At 30.5% G+C, this 17,751-nt stretch overlaps 3 protein-coding genes across 5 annotated transcripts in view; 1 reads left to right on the plus strand and 2 right to left on the minus strand.

Annotated features, from left to right (window-relative positions):
• Positions 1-7,626: 7,626 nt before the first annotated feature.
• On the minus strand, positions 7,627-8,614 carry LOC131843963 (mitochondrial coenzyme A diphosphatase NUDT8). Of its 2 annotated transcripts, XM_059192749.1 has the most exons (2): positions 8,421-8,614; positions 7,627-8,288 (listed from the first exon to the last, which is right to left on the minus strand). In XM_059192749.1, the coding sequence occupies exons 1-2, from the start codon at positions 8,503-8,505 to the stop codon at positions 7,849-7,851; spliced, it is 525 nt and encodes a 174-aa protein (XP_059048732.1). In that variant the 5' UTR covers positions 8,506-8,614; the 3' UTR covers positions 7,627-7,848. The 2 variants fall into 2 exon arrangements, with proteins under 2 accessions (XP_059048732.1, XP_059048731.1); XM_059192748.1 differs by having other exon boundaries at positions 7,627-8,614.
• Positions 8,615-8,912: 298 nt separating this feature from the next.
• LOC131843964 (mitochondrial coenzyme A diphosphatase NUDT8-like) lies at positions 8,913-10,280 on the plus strand. Its single transcript, XM_059192750.1, has one exon. The coding sequence runs from the start codon at positions 8,935-8,937 to the stop codon at positions 9,679-9,681; it is 747 nt and encodes a 248-aa protein (XP_059048733.1). The 5' UTR covers positions 8,913-8,934; the 3' UTR covers positions 9,682-10,280.
• A 280-nt stretch (positions 10,281-10,560) lies between these two features.
• LOC131843958 (chloride intracellular channel Clic) overlaps positions 10,561-17,751 on the minus strand; it is a 62,314-nt gene continuing 55,123 nt past the window's right edge. Inside the window, exons 5-8 of one of the 2 annotated variants that reach the window (XM_059192742.1) lie at positions 17,187-17,289; positions 16,319-16,429; positions 15,034-15,102; positions 10,561-13,078 (exon numbers count right to left, since the gene is read on the minus strand). In XM_059192742.1, the coding sequence (XP_059048725.1) occupies positions 12,986-13,078; positions 15,034-15,102; positions 16,319-16,429; positions 17,187-17,289 (376 nt within the window). In that variant the 3' untranslated portion in view covers positions 10,561-12,985. The remainder of the gene's footprint in view (positions 13,079-15,033; positions 15,103-16,318; positions 16,430-17,186; positions 17,290-17,751) is intronic. The other variant, XM_059192743.1, reaches the window with a different exon arrangement.

Consider the following 17,751-nt stretch of genomic DNA (forward strand, 5'->3'; position numbering starts at 1 on the left):
GTCGCGTTGATCAGAGATAGTATGGCGGTGCAATTTAACAAGTATAAAAAAATAATATAGATCTAAACATGCTAATGTACTTCTAAAATTATATAATTACATAAATAAGCAAAATACCAATAACACAATTTCAATTTCATATTTACATTTAATGTAACAGACGGCGAATTGTCACCACTCATCTCATCGGAGTTTCACTAGAATTTTTTTTGAGGCTGCTATTTTCGTACTCGCAGTATTTAGAGTCAAGTGGGGGTAGTACGAGTATCCACAATAGGTCAATATGGAAGTATAGTCTAGGTTAATCTTATATGGAAGAAAATAATAAATAAAAATAATATTCATTTAAAGCCAAATGGACATGCGCTAGTAAATTAATAGGTACCCGCTTAATGCAACTAAAAAGCAAACAAACAGCGCATATAAAATATTCATATCGGTCATTCCACCTGTTTTTATTTAATGTCGCTAATTTTCTAGTTGGTACCTACCTGCATAAGTAGGAGTAATAGATATTTAATTACTTAGTTTTATGTAAGGTAACTTACAAGGATATATAAATTATAATTAGGGATACTATAGTAGTATATATAAGTATGGTTGGGGCTGTTAGAAAGGAGGACTGGTGGTCTACTGTAAGTAAATGATGTGGCCTTTCTTTAAAGTTATGGAAACTTAGTTTGGAAATACTTGTCCTGCCGGGTGTAGGTAGCGAATTCTGAAAAAGGACGAGTACCTATGATAGATTTCTGTAGGTCCCAGTGCTACAGGTCTGACAATAGCCCAAACCCCTCAATAAAAAAATGTGGTTTTGAATAGCATCGCGAGATAGCGCGGGTGTACTAAATATTGGGTGGCAAATAGCCACGACCCCCCGACCGGAAGGGGCTTCCGGTCAGAAGTGAATTCCAGCTACAAACATTTATTATTACAATTTATTAAACAAAATTATTGTTTATTTTATATTATTTTAGTTGCATTTGTATACAACCAAAATAGGTAACTTAAATAAATTAAATGAAAACAAAGTTTTCAAATTTCAATACCTCGAGCTGCTGACGCCACTAACCACAACTGTCACGCCACACGAGTTATAGTGGTGGGTCCATGTATGTATATAGATGACGGACTACCTACCATCCGATCGCCAGACTGTTGATAATCACTTATAGAAAAAAAATATCATGTTATGGTACATGCGGTGTCATCTGGATACCATAACTCCACAAGGGCCTAAGTGACCTAACTTTATAATCCTTTATTGATGTTAATGACATATTGTAATTTAAATAATGTAATGGGTGAAAACTGTGATTGGTACAGTTTATGCTGTAAATAATATAAATGACGTAGTGGAGTAACTTGAAACAGTCATGCTCACTATAAAGTTCAAACTTGTGGCGGCGTGGTGGGCCGGGTCGATGTGCTCCCTCTAATATGGTTGAGTGCAATGATGGCTGGCTCATCCGTCATACTCGTGTACGGGTGCTGCTTGTGGGGACTGGTCTGTTGCGAACACTGATTAGATTTTTTGAGTTTTTTTATTTTTTTTATATAGCATATGCTAGTGGTCACTCTATTCTCCCAAATTTAAATTTAAATGAAATAGTATTATTATAAATATGTACAACATTAAAAAAAAAATACGAGCTGAGTTTCTTGTCAGTTCTTCTCATCTCGAAATCATTCCGAACTGACGGTAGATTTGACATATCATAAGAGTCTGTAATAGATCTACATGAATAAAGATATTTTGAATTTTGAATTTTGAATGGACGAGTTTTAATAGCATATTAAATTCAATTTATGTCCAGAATATACCAGAAAAAAAATACAGTATACTTATTAGTTTTGTACCGAAAGCACAAGATGTGCATAGTTTAGAACTAGCTGGAGCTGTGTAGAGGATTTTAATTTATTTTTTTGTAGTATTACAAAACTATAATGCTTCTGTTATACATATAGACTATTCTGCTATTTAACTACAAATATGCAAAACAACACATCAGAAATATATATATATATATATATATGTTAGAGCGGGGATTGATACCAGACAACTCATCGTTACGATAATTAAATAATAAACACTTTTATCAAATTCCAGAGATGTATTCGGTGCAACGGTTACACACAGAAAGAGAGTTATTCAATTACCGACCTCCGTATTTATAGACCGAATTCAGTGTAGTAGGGAGAGAAGCAGGCGTAACGATTATCTTATGACAAACAACTTAGTTCGGTCTATAAGTACTAGATGGCGCTATTTACAATATTTATAATAATCCTTAACTTTAATACTTCATTATGTTAAATATTAAATAACAGTGATTTGATCAATACAGGTCGAATATAATTAAATTAATCAATTAACAATGAAAATAGTCATTGTATTGAGTTTGCGCTATCACGGCTATCCTGATGAGCTGCTCGTGCTCTGAGCATGCGAATATCCTAATCTGTAACAGAAATAATGTTATAATTCTATTATTAAAGAAAAACTTAATAGAAATGTTGGCCCAGTTGTCAGACAGTTGTTTACACTCGTCCAGACAAGTGGCTTGCTTATAATTGTAATGATAATAGCAAAAAATTGAGCCCAGTTGTCAGACTGAGTGTTTACACCCGTACAGATAAGTGGCTTTCATATCTTTGTAATAATAATTGCAAAAAGTTGAGCCCAGTTGTCAGACTGAGTTTTTACTCCCGTACAGACAAGTGGCTTTCATATTTTTGTAATAATAATAGCAAAAAGTTGTGCCCAGTTGTCAGACTAAGTGTTTACACCCGTACAGACAAGTGGCTTCATTATTCATTGCTAATTTTCTTCAGTATAGCTATCACGGTTATCATGGATCTGTGAAGTTTTGAACTCAGGATCGACTTCATGTGTTCATGTGTCACTACTCTTATTGTTTTTGATGTTGTCACTTTTGTTTCTTCGAGGGTAGTTGATAAGTATTGTCATAAGATGGCGGCCTATGAACGGTGACACAAATTGAAATATTTATTTTTATAAGTAGGCCCTTACAGGTACTAGAAAGTCAATCTAGTCAATAGAAATTAAATAATTTCTATCTATACAATCTTTAGAAGAAAGTTATATCTATCCAAAATAAACAGTTTATACAATACATTCATTTATTGGTATACTATTTAGTACATTCTATGTTTATTGCCGTTTTATTACAGTACTTCGTTAAACTACATTTAATTTATCGTTAAATAAATTATATACTAGTAATTTAGTATAGGCCAACTTTTGTTTACAATAAAGGCGTATTGTACCTCCTGTCATAACAATTATTAACTATTTTATTTGTATAAAAAAAAATAACAGTTTTTCACTATGCACTGACAAATTGTGCCATCACAAATTAAGTTTCAATATTTTATCATTTTACTGATGCAATGCATTAATATTAGCAAAGATGATATTATTAGTCTACCTACACCCTGCTCAATAATATTTGCGAGTGCGTGTATACAATCTATAATCCTGTTTATTTACATTCCACGAATTGCCAAAACAAAGTATAATAGTACTATTACTGTTAAAATTCTTTTCATTTATTATTTTGTTAGTTATGTGCCAAAGATAAAAAACCCGGGAAGCAGTACTTTCATTTCATTTACTTTAAATACTTTCTGGGTTTTGGTAATATTTTACCCATATGTATACGCAAACTATCTGAGATGATATACGTTTTAAAAGAACTAGTTAGTTGACAGTTGTCAATTACATTTTCTATTGGTTGAGTCTCAGCTAAAGTATCCTGTACAGAGTGAAATGTCATAGACTGTGACTCTCTAGTCCCATTAACACTGTTACAACTTGCAGATGTGTAATGATTATACGATATAAGTTATTTAGGGCTTAACCCAACTAAATGTTCTATAGCTAATAAATACTCTTTTATTTCATTTTGAGCGATATAGATTTTAATTTTACTTCATGTGTCTTGAATAAATTTGCGTTTTTTTTTTTTTTTTTTTATTTATTTGTTTAACTTGACATATTTATTTGTTTGATTACTACCCATAAAATTTCGCTTGATCGAATTAACAGGTAGATGTGGCGGTTAAATCTATCGCCTTAGCTTTTTCAGATCCCGCGATGTTGTTGCAAGTAATCAGTTCACTATATAAATGGCATGTATTTTTCTGAAAAAGAACTTGTTTCTACGATATGAGAAAAGAAATTTGAGCTTGAGCTTCACTCAATTTATTTTCTAGGAAAGATATTCGTTCCAATGTAGCCTCATATGAGCATTGGTCATATGCGTGGAAGATTTCTTGTAAGCGATCCCTTTCTAAACAAATTCTTTCACAATAACCAGACATTTCCGCTAATTATGCTTTAAGAGTAGTATTCCTCTTAATGACATTATCGGTCTTATTACAAAAAATCTGTTAAAACTCTGACGAAACGTGTCTAAATAATCCTGGTTTAAACCATCCCTGAAGTTAATACTTGGAATAAACGTAACATTATTACGAATCCAGATCTAACAGAGAACTTCTCAGTACTACAGTTAAACTAGGGGCATCGCAGGTCTAACTTTAGACCATAGGCGAATCACAGTTTAGAGATAAACTTCTTTAATACTTTGGTCAATGGTTTATTACTAGTGCTAAACCAGGTTTTTTTTTTTTTTTTTTTTTTTTTTTTTTTTTTTTTTTTTTTCAAAAGACGGTATATATTTTAATTTTCCCTTCATATCTTTCTTGTAGGCTGGGACTGTAGTCATGTGGAGCAATTTCATTTGGTAATTATTTAAAATGTTGTCAATTTAGTTAGTCTACAGTTTTGCTCTTTAAACTTTGAAGGTAAGACTACACTGAATCTAGCTTCGTAATATGTTAATAATGTAATAAGCAGCCCAAATACTATACAGAATAATAACAATGCACACAATATTGCTGATAAATTGTTTTGGCTTCACAAAAAGTGAGATAAGTTGTTAGGATTAGATCCTGCGAATTTATATTTAAATTCAGACTCGTTGCCATTGAACCAGATCTACTGCAATATTTTGTTCTAATTTACGAATTCATTTCAAGTGCTATAACGGTTTATGTCAGTACCTTACAATAGTGGATATTTGAATTGATAACAATTATCCACACACCCACATTAAAGAGATTATTGTAATTAAATGTTCGTAATGTCTTGCCTGTTAGTGAAGATTATGTATTATAATGGCCTAGTATTTATTTTGTTTGTTTTAACTATTGTACGGTTGTGATTTCAATTTAACTTGATTACACATACGATTTTAACACAAAACAGTATCAGTCCTTGGATTTTTTACAAAACGTATTTATCACAAACTGTAGAAACTATCACTAATACTGGCACATAATATTAGTTACTTATTTTTTAACATAAAAACATTTTTGTAATATTTTATTACGTTAATGTAATTTATTAAGCAGAGCGTAAAGTTTATACTGACAGTGGCGCCGCCACTTTCGTCACAGACTGATTAAAAAAAGGCATTATACGAGCAGCACGCGAGCCGACCAGACGAGTTGTGAACAGGTTTCTAATATTGTTTAAATTTCTTTATATTTGTCTTTTATTATTATTATTTTTTTTTTTTGTAATTGTTACGGAAAACGAAATCGTTAAGTTTGTAGGGGGTACCATTGCCATATCTAATGTCAAATCTGTTTTTATTTTTTGAAGCTTGTTCGGTTATTCTGACTGAAATATTTTTTTGATTGTATTTTATTTTTTCAATGGTAGAAGAATGAAGAACCTTTTATTGTTATTATAGCTATAAAAGGGAGTAGCCCGTTATTTTGGACTTTGTATAATTAATTTTATATTTTATTTAGTAATTCAAAATTGAAAGCTGTATTTTATAAAATTTAATTATTCATACCCCTTTTTTTTTTGATCTAAAGTAATTAAATTATTATCATCATAGTAGTTATACTCGGTTGTAGAACGACCTCACAATTCAATCAATGAATCTACTTGCTGGCACCATTTTACTATTGTAAGCCTACGATTATCAGGATTGAAATCCGATAAATATACTTCATTAAGTTTCCGTTTGTATAGTTCTATTTGTTTTTGTAGAATATTAAATTCGTTGTTGCTAATTATTTTGGCAGTGACGCGGTCAATACTTTAAAGAAGATGTTCTTATCCTTAATGTTATGAATAACTATCACATAATAATTCTAAATAGTTATGACGTGGTTGAGCGTCATAGTCATGCTCACTAACATGTCGAGACACGTGGCGGAATGGTGAGACGAATCATTGGGCTCTCTAAATTATGGTTGAGTAGACATTAATCTGCTCTAACCACTATGACTGATTTACTTTTATTCAGTTACTCAACCAGTTGTGTATTTCTTATTGTGAGTCTATTGAATTGGTGCTGGTGGTAGTTTGTATTCTTATCGTCCAGCTTAAAAATGTAAAATTACAACTAAATTATTCAAAAGAGTAACACGCAAGTTTTTTGCTCATTTTTCATAAGACAAATTTCCGAATGGGCGGTAGATAGTGCTTCAATGTAGGTTTATTTAAATAAATGATTTGTTATTCTCAATGTCAGTGAATGACACGATGGTTTATTAGATTGTTATTAGTTTCTTGGGCGTGATGTCATCCCTCTCTTCTGATGTTAGAGCGGGGATTGATACCAGACAACTCATCGTTACGATAATTAAATAATAAACACTTTTATCAAATTCCAGAGATGTATTCGGTGCAACGGTTACACACAGAAAGAGAGTTATTCAATTACCGACCTCCGTATTTATAGACCGAATTCAGTGTAGTAGGGAGAGAAGCAGGCGTAACGATTATCTTATGACAAACAACTTAGTTCGGTCTATAAGTACTAGATGGCGCTATTTACAATATTTATAATAATCCTTAACTTTAATACTTCATTATGTTAAATATTAAATAACAGTGATTTGATCAATACAGGTCGAATATAATTAAATTAATCAATTAACAATGAAAATAGTCATTGTATTGAGTTTGCGCTATCATATATATATATATATAAATAAAAATAAGACTTATAATTGTATTGCTTTTATTTTTTAAATACAACAATTGTAAAAAAGAATAATGTACTGTCATACAATAAATAAACCAATTCCCAACATTATAATATTCTTGTTATTAGATCTTGTTTTAAAATATTCACAATAGATTTCTATCTGTTACATAACACAGAATAAAAATATTAATACCCTTTATTTCATCCCATTAAAAATATATTATCAATTTCAAAACATCACATCATTTGTAAAGCACTTAGTATTATGCAATTGTTTATATTAATTCATAGATTACACATTAATAATAATATCACAGGACATTATTGACACAACAATAAACTCAGCACTTAGAATCTTAAGATAACTGATCATATCATTGTTGTTATACATATATAATAATAGAATACTTCTCCAGTTCAGTGGCAGCAAAATATAAAATATACATTACAGTTGTAATTGGCTGTATGGGCTTAGACTCATTGCCTTTCTTATAAGGATAAACAAAACTAAAAAATACAGTAAAAAAATATTTGTAGAATTATTGTACTACACCATGTAAAGTATCAGATGAAAATGAATAATTGTATCTTATGATTTTATTTTACAAGAATATATTAATATACTCCATTAATAAATATATTCAGTACATTTGAACTAATTAGCAACCAATTTTTCATTCAATATGCTAACCAGTTGTATTCAAACTTAAAAAATTGACTACATGCTGCAAAATGATATTGGTTGCTTAAAAACAAAGAAAATTAGACTAAGGTAATTGTTATACACAACAAAATTTATACACTTGTTGTATCATAGTTTTGATGGCATTAACTCATCTAATGTGTACTTCTTATTATAAAAATTAAAATCATAAAGTTTTTCTGGCAAAAGACTTTGTAGAAACATATGAGTGATTAATCCGGTGATACCCCATATTTTGTGCTTCTTATGCAGATATACAGGTAAGAAAAAGTTGTTAAATTCAAAATTGCCATGACTGTTTCTGTCACATAAATCAGATATAGGAACTGTGAAGATTTCTTCAACTTCATCAGGATTTCGATGTAATTTCTTGACATCAAAGTCCTTAATAAGGCCCACCACAGGTGTGATCAATATAGCCCCTTCTCTTCCTTGAACCTGTGGCATTTTGCCCCAAATATCAATTTCACTGCAATTAATACCAATTTCTTCCTCAGTCTCCCTAACAGCAGCTTCGTAAACTGTTTCATTGTTATCCAGTTTTCCTCCTGGAAATGATATTTGACCACTGTGACTGTTCAAATTTGACGATCTTAGTGTATATAAGAGGCACACTTCTGAATTATTGACACATAAGGGAACCAATACCGCTGCATGTAAAGATGGTTTTGGATCCTTACCAAAATAAGAAGGTAATTCCTTTAAAGTAGACAAACATTTCTCTCGGACTGCATTAGACAGTAGTTTTTGCGGTGTAAAAGACATGGCTATTAAAAATCCTAAAATAATTAAATATAATTTATAATTGAGTTCTTCGTAAGAGCAGAATTAGGGTCTAAAGTCTAGAAAATATAAGAAAATACATTCTTTTAAAATGTTTTAATTGTCAATGTCAATTGTCAATGAATTTGGATGATATTGCATATGCAATGCAATGAACTATCAATTTATAAATTTTAGGCAATAAACTGTATGTTCATTGTAATATCTAGAAAAAGGAAAACACAAATTAAAAAATCAAGCAACACGTGAAGCTTTATTTCTATTCGTATCCTACCACTACCATATCTGTTAAATTTTTTATAATTTTTCTAGTGCATAGTCAACTATCAAGAATTATCTGCGCTGTTATTGTCATAATGGTGATGTCATTGTCAATTGAAATGAATTAAATGACAAAACAGCTGGCAATTTATGGATATATTTTTTAGACTTTATTTTTTATTTTGTTTAAATTTTATTGTGCTTATAAATATAGAAATAATAATGGCTAAAATTAATTACTGTATAGAAAACATATTTAGTCAAGCTTCCCGACAACATTGCATATCAAAGCTCAAAGAAATCAGAGTTCCTAAGTATAACAAACGGGGAAAGGCCCCTGAAGCTTCGGCGGCCGTATTAGTGCCGCTGTGTCGCTATGACTGTGTTCCTTCATTGCTGTATACTGTTCGTTCATCTAACTTGAATAGTCATAGTGGCCAAATATCCTTTCCAGGGGGGAAAACGGATGCAGATGAAACACCTACGCAGACGGCTTTGAGAGAGACCAAAGAAGAAATAGGTTTGTCGCCAGATAAAATAGACGTGTGGGGCGTAGGGCAAGGGTTTCCGGGTCGCGACAACAAAATACTCATCTCCCCAGTTATAGGTTGTATACAAGATTTGAAGCAAGAGGACTTAATAGTTAACCATAAAGAAGTAGCCGAAGTGTTTACTGTGCCCATAGACATTTTATGTAATCCAGAAAACCAGTTTCATACACAGTTTAGGAATGGATTTATATTACCAGTTTTTATTGCTAATCAATATAAAATTTGGGGTCTTACTGCATATGTTACGCATATGTTCCTCAGCTCAGCATTATCGAGAGATGTTTATAAAAATGATTGGATGAAGAAAAAGATAGAGTTAGCAAATGTAGGCATAGAAAAATTGTGATGACAAAAATAATTTAGTACAATTGAAATTTTAGTTAGTCCATTTAGTACAATTATTTTTTACAATTACATCTGTTACATGTATGTATTGTATTATATAAATAAAAGAAAGATTTTAATGAAACTTGTTTATTAAAGTAAAAAGCAGCTTTACACTTTAGATTATCACATGCACTTAGTTTTTTGCTTAGCAAGGCACAAAGCATAACTCAGACATACACACAATTTTTTAATTATATTACATTGTATAATGGCAAGTACCATTAAATGGGAAATAGTATGCTTATATTCCGCTTTTTCATGGTATAGAAAAATTGAGCAAATATATATACAGTGGACCCCTGGTTATCCGACAAACGTTTTGCAGGGCAGTGTCAGACCATCAAATTTGTCGGATTATAGAGTGCTGCCTAAGGGTGCCCTATAGTCCGGAATTTTTTACAAAAGAGTATCTTGTAATCCGAGAAATTACAGATACAGTGATAAGATTCTGTGCTATATATGTATGCACTCTGAAGTATATTGTCAAAACAATTAATAATAGACCATGTCAGATTACAAGGGGGCCGAATTACCGCGGGTCCACTGTATTTATCACTATTTTTAGCAATTATAAAAATGTATTACAAATATAAACTTCCTAAAATATATATTCTATAATTATTTCTTACCATAGACAAAGGTTATACCGCACCTATACTAAGCCTTGACACATTGATATGAAAGTAGGCTACATTTTTTATCTGGTAATTATTAATTTTCACCTGTGACCATTCATAAACAATTAAATTATATTAATGAAAATAATATTCATAAAAAAACTGAACAAAGAGGAACAAAAAGGAAAAAAAAAAAATAAAACAAACAAAAAAAAAATAATATTCATCCTTGTTTATTTCTTAATAATTATTTTACATTATTATCTAGTATTAATATTTTATACATTGTCCAACTGACATGTTGATCGTCTCTCGCCCTTGTCTCTATTGTGTGTACTATATTTATTATTTGCAAAAAATGTATTCATTTTCAAAAACTTATTCATTCTAAAATTCACAAAAAATCTTGCAAATTCTGAATATTTGAATTTTTAAATGTCTATAATATAAATAGGTGGTCCAACTTAAAGCCTCACTTCCTAACTCTCTATTGAAAACATTTGAAATCTTGATTATCAATATCGTTATATAAAGAAATAAGTACTTAATAATAATTCTACCTATAGGTAGGTAGGTAACATTGAGGCAGGCAAGAGCTTTCACAAAATGCTAAAAACATGGTAATAACTTAAATGGTCCTTTCAAAACTATATAAATTGAAGGCAGAGGTATAACAACAAAAAAGAAGGCGTATTGTTTCTATTTCTAACCTAAAACTAGTGGGAGTCCAAAAAGAACTAATAAATGAATACTGAAAATCTGTAACCAATCTTACACCCTATTGTGAATGTACAAAATATTTCCGAATATCTATTCGTTGTGTTTGAACACTGAACATAAGTCTAACTTCTATGTTATGTCATTTATGTTTTAAATCATAAAGTAATACTCGGGTATAGATATACCCATGTTTTTTAAAACAGGAGGTAATAATACTCAGTTATGAAAAGTTTTAAGAAAAACTGACTCGATTTGTTCAGCACCTCTGCCGAATTAACATACCAATTAAATAATAAAAAATAGATATCTATAAGTAAAAAAAATATTAAATGTACCTCCTTAGTTATAAAATACTATTCGGTCTGTAAAAGAAATGTAAAATTTTGTAATTCGAAATACTACAATGGCAGACATTTGCCAGTATAGTCATATATATTTATTTATTTATATGAACTGTACTTTAAACCTTTTAATTTATGATTTTTATAACTAAGGGCGTTAATTATCAAAACTATAGCGAAAAAGAATATAATGGCCACTGTCAACTCACAGTTTGGTTAAGATGAGAAAATGAACACATAAACATCGTATGTGTTGTTGATATAATAAATTCAGTCGCCTAAAGGTCGAATACAACCAGCGAGGGGATTATATTTGTGTATTTATGGGGGTCTATGAAGTGTAAATAAGTATCTATAAATAATAATAAATTTGCCCACAATTTGACCTTCCAGAAAGTACCTGTGTACATAATACCTATGCATACTCAATATTGAAATACTAAATGTATTTATAAAACGCTATAAGATATTTTATATAGTTAAGTACACAGAAATTCGACTACCGAAAGTAGTACATAAGCCTAAAAATCTTAGGGAATCTCTGGCCTAGGTGGTAATACATATGACTCGTCCAATGCTGATGATAATATTAGCTAGTGATGAACAGTGAATGTGAACTTGTCATAACAAATGTTTATAAAGATAAAACGATCACATATAAAACAATAATTTAGACATAGCTTTAGTTATACTTTCCAATAATGTACAAATAACGTGATTTAAGCCCGATTGTGGATTTCTCCTTATATATCAAACACAACAATAAAAACTTGCACCAAACCAGATATCCAATCTCATAGACGATAATATAGCAACATTAAGACATTGAATTAACAAAAATATATATCCCTTTTCTTCATAAAAACGCTAAACGCTTTATAAACCTATATTAATTATAATTATTGAAACGTTTAATCCCTTTCTTACGAGCCATTTAACGATTCGTAGAATTGTTTTTATGAATAAAGGATTTAATCTTTATTGGGACGGGCGGGACGTATGGAAGCGGAAAGGCGTGGAAGAGTAGGAACAAAGGCGGGGAAGGTCAACCCTCGGTACTATATTTTAAGTATTTAAATTCCAATTAATTATAACACAATTCAACTGGACAATATAAGGTACAGCACAGAAAAGTAATACAGTAGTTCACATTAATATCCTGTGCATTATTAAGTTAATTGCTTATAATTTTATATGCCTAAGGGGGCCATTACACTGTCTATAATATAAGATCAAAAATAAAAACTAATTGTTCTCACTATTCCTAAACTATACAAGTTATTGTAAAAAATATAAGTGATAAAAAAATTTCAATTAGTTTATAATATGACCCCGTAGATATTAGACCAGTCTAATAAGCCCCTAAAGTTAACAGCTGTCAGCTGATCGAGTCCCGTATTATTTTTATCGCAAGGTGAACTACTGTCAAGATGACAATTAACATTCCAATAAATGCAACGTTGCCAGCATTGCGCCGGCTGCAATGAATTTTATTTAACGGTGGACATAAATCGATTTTTCGCCTAATATTTATTGTACCAAGGCTCATTTTCGCTCCACGTAATGTACACAATTAGATTAACAGTTACTCTGTGTTATTCAAGTCGTTGACATCGATCGGGATGGAGGTGGTGAACGTTGGTGTCTCGAGTTCTTCGTGTTTCTTCATTTTTAGAGCCTGTAAATATATGTAAATGTCAGTTAAGTGGTGCTAAATAAAAAAAAGTGTACATATATATGTAAAAATACCAAATGATAAACATAACATTGAATGTAATGTACCTTTGTAAAATGAGATAAATTAGAATATTTAGAATAAGAGGCGAGATTGGTGCAAATGTCCAAATTAAGTATATTCAAGAAAGACTGTGGACCTACACGAGGATCAATCCTTGAGTCTTGTTCAAATCAAAAAATCTTTTTGATAATGAAGATATTGTGCGGTAATATAATAGCATGGACCAATCTGTCACAAGAGTTTCCAACATTCATATTTTTATATAATTTTTCCCCATATATGGTAACCATTGATTTCTTTTACATAAGTTTTCTATTAAAGAACTTTCATACACTTTTTATATATAGTACACCTTATGTATTTGAATTAAGAAAATATTCAATAACATCTTCTTAGCCATAGGTTAAGTTCTTTACAGAGAAGATATTTCACTTACACACTTCTTATTTTAAATATTCCAAATGCAATAATGTTCAATTTGATACAGTTTTCAGTGACAACAATAATGGATTCTTGCATTGAAAAATTAAAACAGCAAGTAGTACAAACAAAAACTATGTAACGTATAGTATATATTTATCATAGCTACATGAGATATAAACTTTGGAGTAATTTGATAAAAATAAATACTGAATGTACATAATTATTTAAACATAAAATGTAAAATATACATATATTTTTCAACATAATATTAGTGAAAAAATGATATATACAAAAACAAAAAACCACTTTTAATAATATAAGATTAGGTTAATTATTGTAAATAAAATTGATTGTATTATATAAACCCATAATATGTGGTGTTGTTGAGATTTATTTTTAATAGGATTGAAAGAGACTTCATATTAATGGGTTGAGACAAAATAGATGAAAGTTATTAATATAAGATAAAAAACAATATTAAAAAAACAATACACCATTGTTAGTTAATAAAAAAAAGAGCATACTATACAACTAAAAAAAAACTTTACAATGATAATAAAAAACAAGTAAAAAATCAACAACGCTTAGATTTATTTTTTAAAGACTATATATATTTTTTTTTAAATAAAGTGATGAAGAAAGGTATGATAAATCTAGATTTTATAAATTTCGAATGCGATGTTTTATTTTTCGATTTAATGAATAATGTAATGTCAAAAGCTACAAGTGATACAACCGCGCCAAAATGTATGTCCGCTACCATATGATATTTCCAAGGGATGGACTTAGTGTCACTTAGATTAATTACATCAAATTACAGAATCAAACGAAACCAAGTTGTGTGCGTCCTATATTAATAAAATGTTAAGAAAAGCAAGCATAAAATATTTGAAACATATATAACAATCTAAAATAAATAATCATACTTTTTACATAGACCTTTAATTATAATGCCGATTTCTGATTGAGACTGATATAATAAGCCAGGTAGTTAGTTTTACTTCTACTTCGCAAGAGTGCAAATATTATAAGGATATTTAATTTTGTTGAAAATAAATTACAGTCCCTATTGCTCTCCGATAATACAGTTTACAATGGATCATATATATATATATTAAAATATTTTTTGAGTTTATCCAGTATAAAGATAAATTAAATTTTGCTTAAAAATATATATAATTATCTGTCTCTCCCTCTTTTTCCTTGTAGAATATAAAACTTTAAGTTGGAAAGAATAATAATAAATTTTGTCTAGAAACAAGTCTAATAAAATGTTACTACTAAAATATATATACACAAATTAATATTATACTAAATTAGTTGATGTTAATTTGGATCGTCGTATTGTTAGCCGTTGTATTTAGTACATTGCTCCGTCAGTAGGCCGCCCACAACTGTTTGTTATTAATCATTTAATTAATCTAAGCAATGGACAGCAAAATCATTAACGCCACGACACACCCGCCACGTACCGAATCCGTATTGGTCTCTTTCTCTTGCCGCGTCAGTGTTGGTGACAATCCCAAACCTTTTGCTGATAACTGCAGGCGATAGTAATACGTGTGTTTATGAACATAAGATATAGAATAGAGTAAAATTATATTATATTATTGTCTCAAGGAAATACAAATTATTAATATGTAAAATAAAAATTATTGGATTATCCGCATTAAGTAGATATTACATTATATATAGAGATAAGATATATATTGATGTAATAAACTAATATCATTGAAATAAAAAATCGGTTATAAATAATTGATACTTACATACATTAAGGAGATATTTCTAGTATCAAATAAAATACAATCATACCAAAACCACAGAGTGTAAATAATATGTAAACTTAGTAAAGTGGCTACATCATTAATAATACAGGTAACCCTAACTACTCCAACAGTTAGGGCGTTAGTATAGTGGACTAATGACCATATGACCCCATTGCTAGCAATGTACCATGACTTGAGTCATGGCTGACTGACCTAACCTTATGCTCTTATCATCCTCCACTGGTGCCCTATGAAACTTGCCTTATAAACCATAAGCGCTGGAGGGCATATCATTCCATTATCACCCATTAAAAAAAATGTAACAATTTTAATGTGATTTAATAAAATCTTTGTAATTCTGTTGAATTCGCCGTTACCACGTAAAAACTTGATCTCTCTTTATCCATCATTCACATATCTACCATTGGCATATCATTTCATCATCGGATAATCATATACCAGCACTTTCTTAATAGGTATAGCCGTAGAATAAGGAGTATAATTGCACTCTTAATATTAAATTGGATTAATGCATACCTTTAAAATTTTGGGTTAATTTCCCAAAATATTTTAAGGTTACAGATTTATTATTATCATATTTAGACACAAAAGTCGTGAGCTGACAATAAGTCATTTTTTGTTAATTTACTTCTGGGTGACTTCCGGTTACGGAAACACCGTTTAATAATTACCACTACTACTAATAACTATTAATTCATCAAATAATGTACGCACATGTTGGATTCATTATGTGCATATTAAAATATTATTAAAGTTTTTTTTATGTAATTGGAATAGCAAATGGCCCACCACAGATGGTAAGTGGTAAGTTCTATATTCATGCACAGCACTACGAACATTATCAAGTTTCGCCCTTGATATCACCCATACGTTGCCAATCCTAACTCCTAAGATATCATGACCTCATCCCGTAATTTCAAAATTAATAGTCCAATCATGTATTAGTGGATAGGAAATATCATATTACCTGCTGCAGTTTGTAGTGGTTGATGATATCCTGGTCCGCGGGGCAGCTTTGTGTGAACGCGTCCAACTGGTACATGTGGTACATGTAACGCCAGAGCGCGCGAAAACTCGTCTAGAAATGTTTATAAACACACTACATTAGTATATGTGCTAACTAATAATTTAAATACAAACTATCAGTATACTATCTGTTATCCGCGACTTTGTCTGCATGGAATTATACTTTTTTTATTAAGTAGTTAAGTTAATCTTTATGACATTACCTATCTGCGAGTGAAAGTCCTGTCAAAATCGATCCGACCGTTTCAGAGATTAGCAAGAACAGAGACAATTTTTTTTGCATTATATTTATGTAAGTACCGTATATATTTACTTTCATATACATTTAGTTAAAAGCTGTTACTTTGAAATTACAAACAGGCATTTCAATCTTAATTATATTTATTTGCATAGATTAGATTAATACATGAAGCAAAACATTTTTGATATCTTTTTAAGAAAATTATGCGGAGGGGTAATTGTGAAATAATAATAGTAATAGAGACAGAGTTGTCGCTTAGGCCCGGGCCACGGGGGCCCCCAACGTGCGTAAGCAAAAATTAACTTCCGATTTTTTTTTATTTCACAAATGTCAAAAATTCTTTTTTCCTGCGTAAAGCGTGCGTTCAAAGGCAAGGTGAGTGTGTATTTAATTTGAATTGTTTGTAAATATTTTGGATAGTGACATATAGAAAACTATGATTAATAAAAAAATATTTCTTTTAATTTATGCAATCTTTTTTCTGTTGTGAGAAATCTTTACCCTTCGTAAAGGCCCTCAAACAAATTTTTTATACTGGGGCCTATAACACATGATTTGTAATACTAACCGGAATTTCAAAGTCAACGAAGTATTTGCCGGCGACGCGGATATGCTGTAGCCGTGGCATCAGCTCGCAGTCGAAACAGCACATCGTGTCGCCCGTTAAAAACCTGAAATATGACCATAATATTTATGTAGTAGAGTACGATTTATTTTACAACTGGAAAGCTAACATCGTTTATATGTATATGTTTGAACAGCACCACAGAAATTACGTAGTTCCTATATTTAAAAAAAATAAAATTATAACAATATCTCAAGACTATTCACACAGCTCCATCTAGTCCCAAACTATGCAGAGCTTGTTTTATGGATTCTACACTACATATAAACACAAGAAACATAGAACTCATAAAACAGCCAGACTTTTACTCATAAATACAGATGTTTGCACTGTACTAGCAGTCGAACCCGCGACTATCGGAAGTAAGGCTTTCGTTCATATACCAAATGATAGAACATTACTATGCAAAATTTCCAGAAGCCATAGTTTATTTAGTTGTTCGTAAATATTGCTTTTCTTATACTGAAATTTGTTATAAATTATGTTTTGTATTTTACTTTATGTTTAC

The sequence above is a fragment of the Achroia grisella genome, unplaced genomic scaffold (genome assembly GCF_030625045.1).
Source record: "Achroia grisella isolate CSIRO2021 unplaced genomic scaffold, CSIRO_AGI_Agris_v1 utg359, whole genome shotgun sequence".
Taxonomy (NCBI): Eukaryota; Metazoa; Arthropoda; class Insecta; order Lepidoptera; family Pyralidae; genus Achroia; species Achroia grisella.

What these genes read in the sequence shown, in the direction of transcription:
- LOC131843964 (XM_059192750.1), top strand. Translation starts at nt 8,935, where the DNA reads ATGGATATATTTTTTAGACTTTATTTTTTATTTTGTTTAAATTTTATT.
- LOC131843963 (XM_059192748.1), bottom strand. Translation starts at nt 8,505, where the DNA reads ATGTCTTTTACACCGCAAAAACTACTGTCTAATGCAGTCCGAGAGAAA.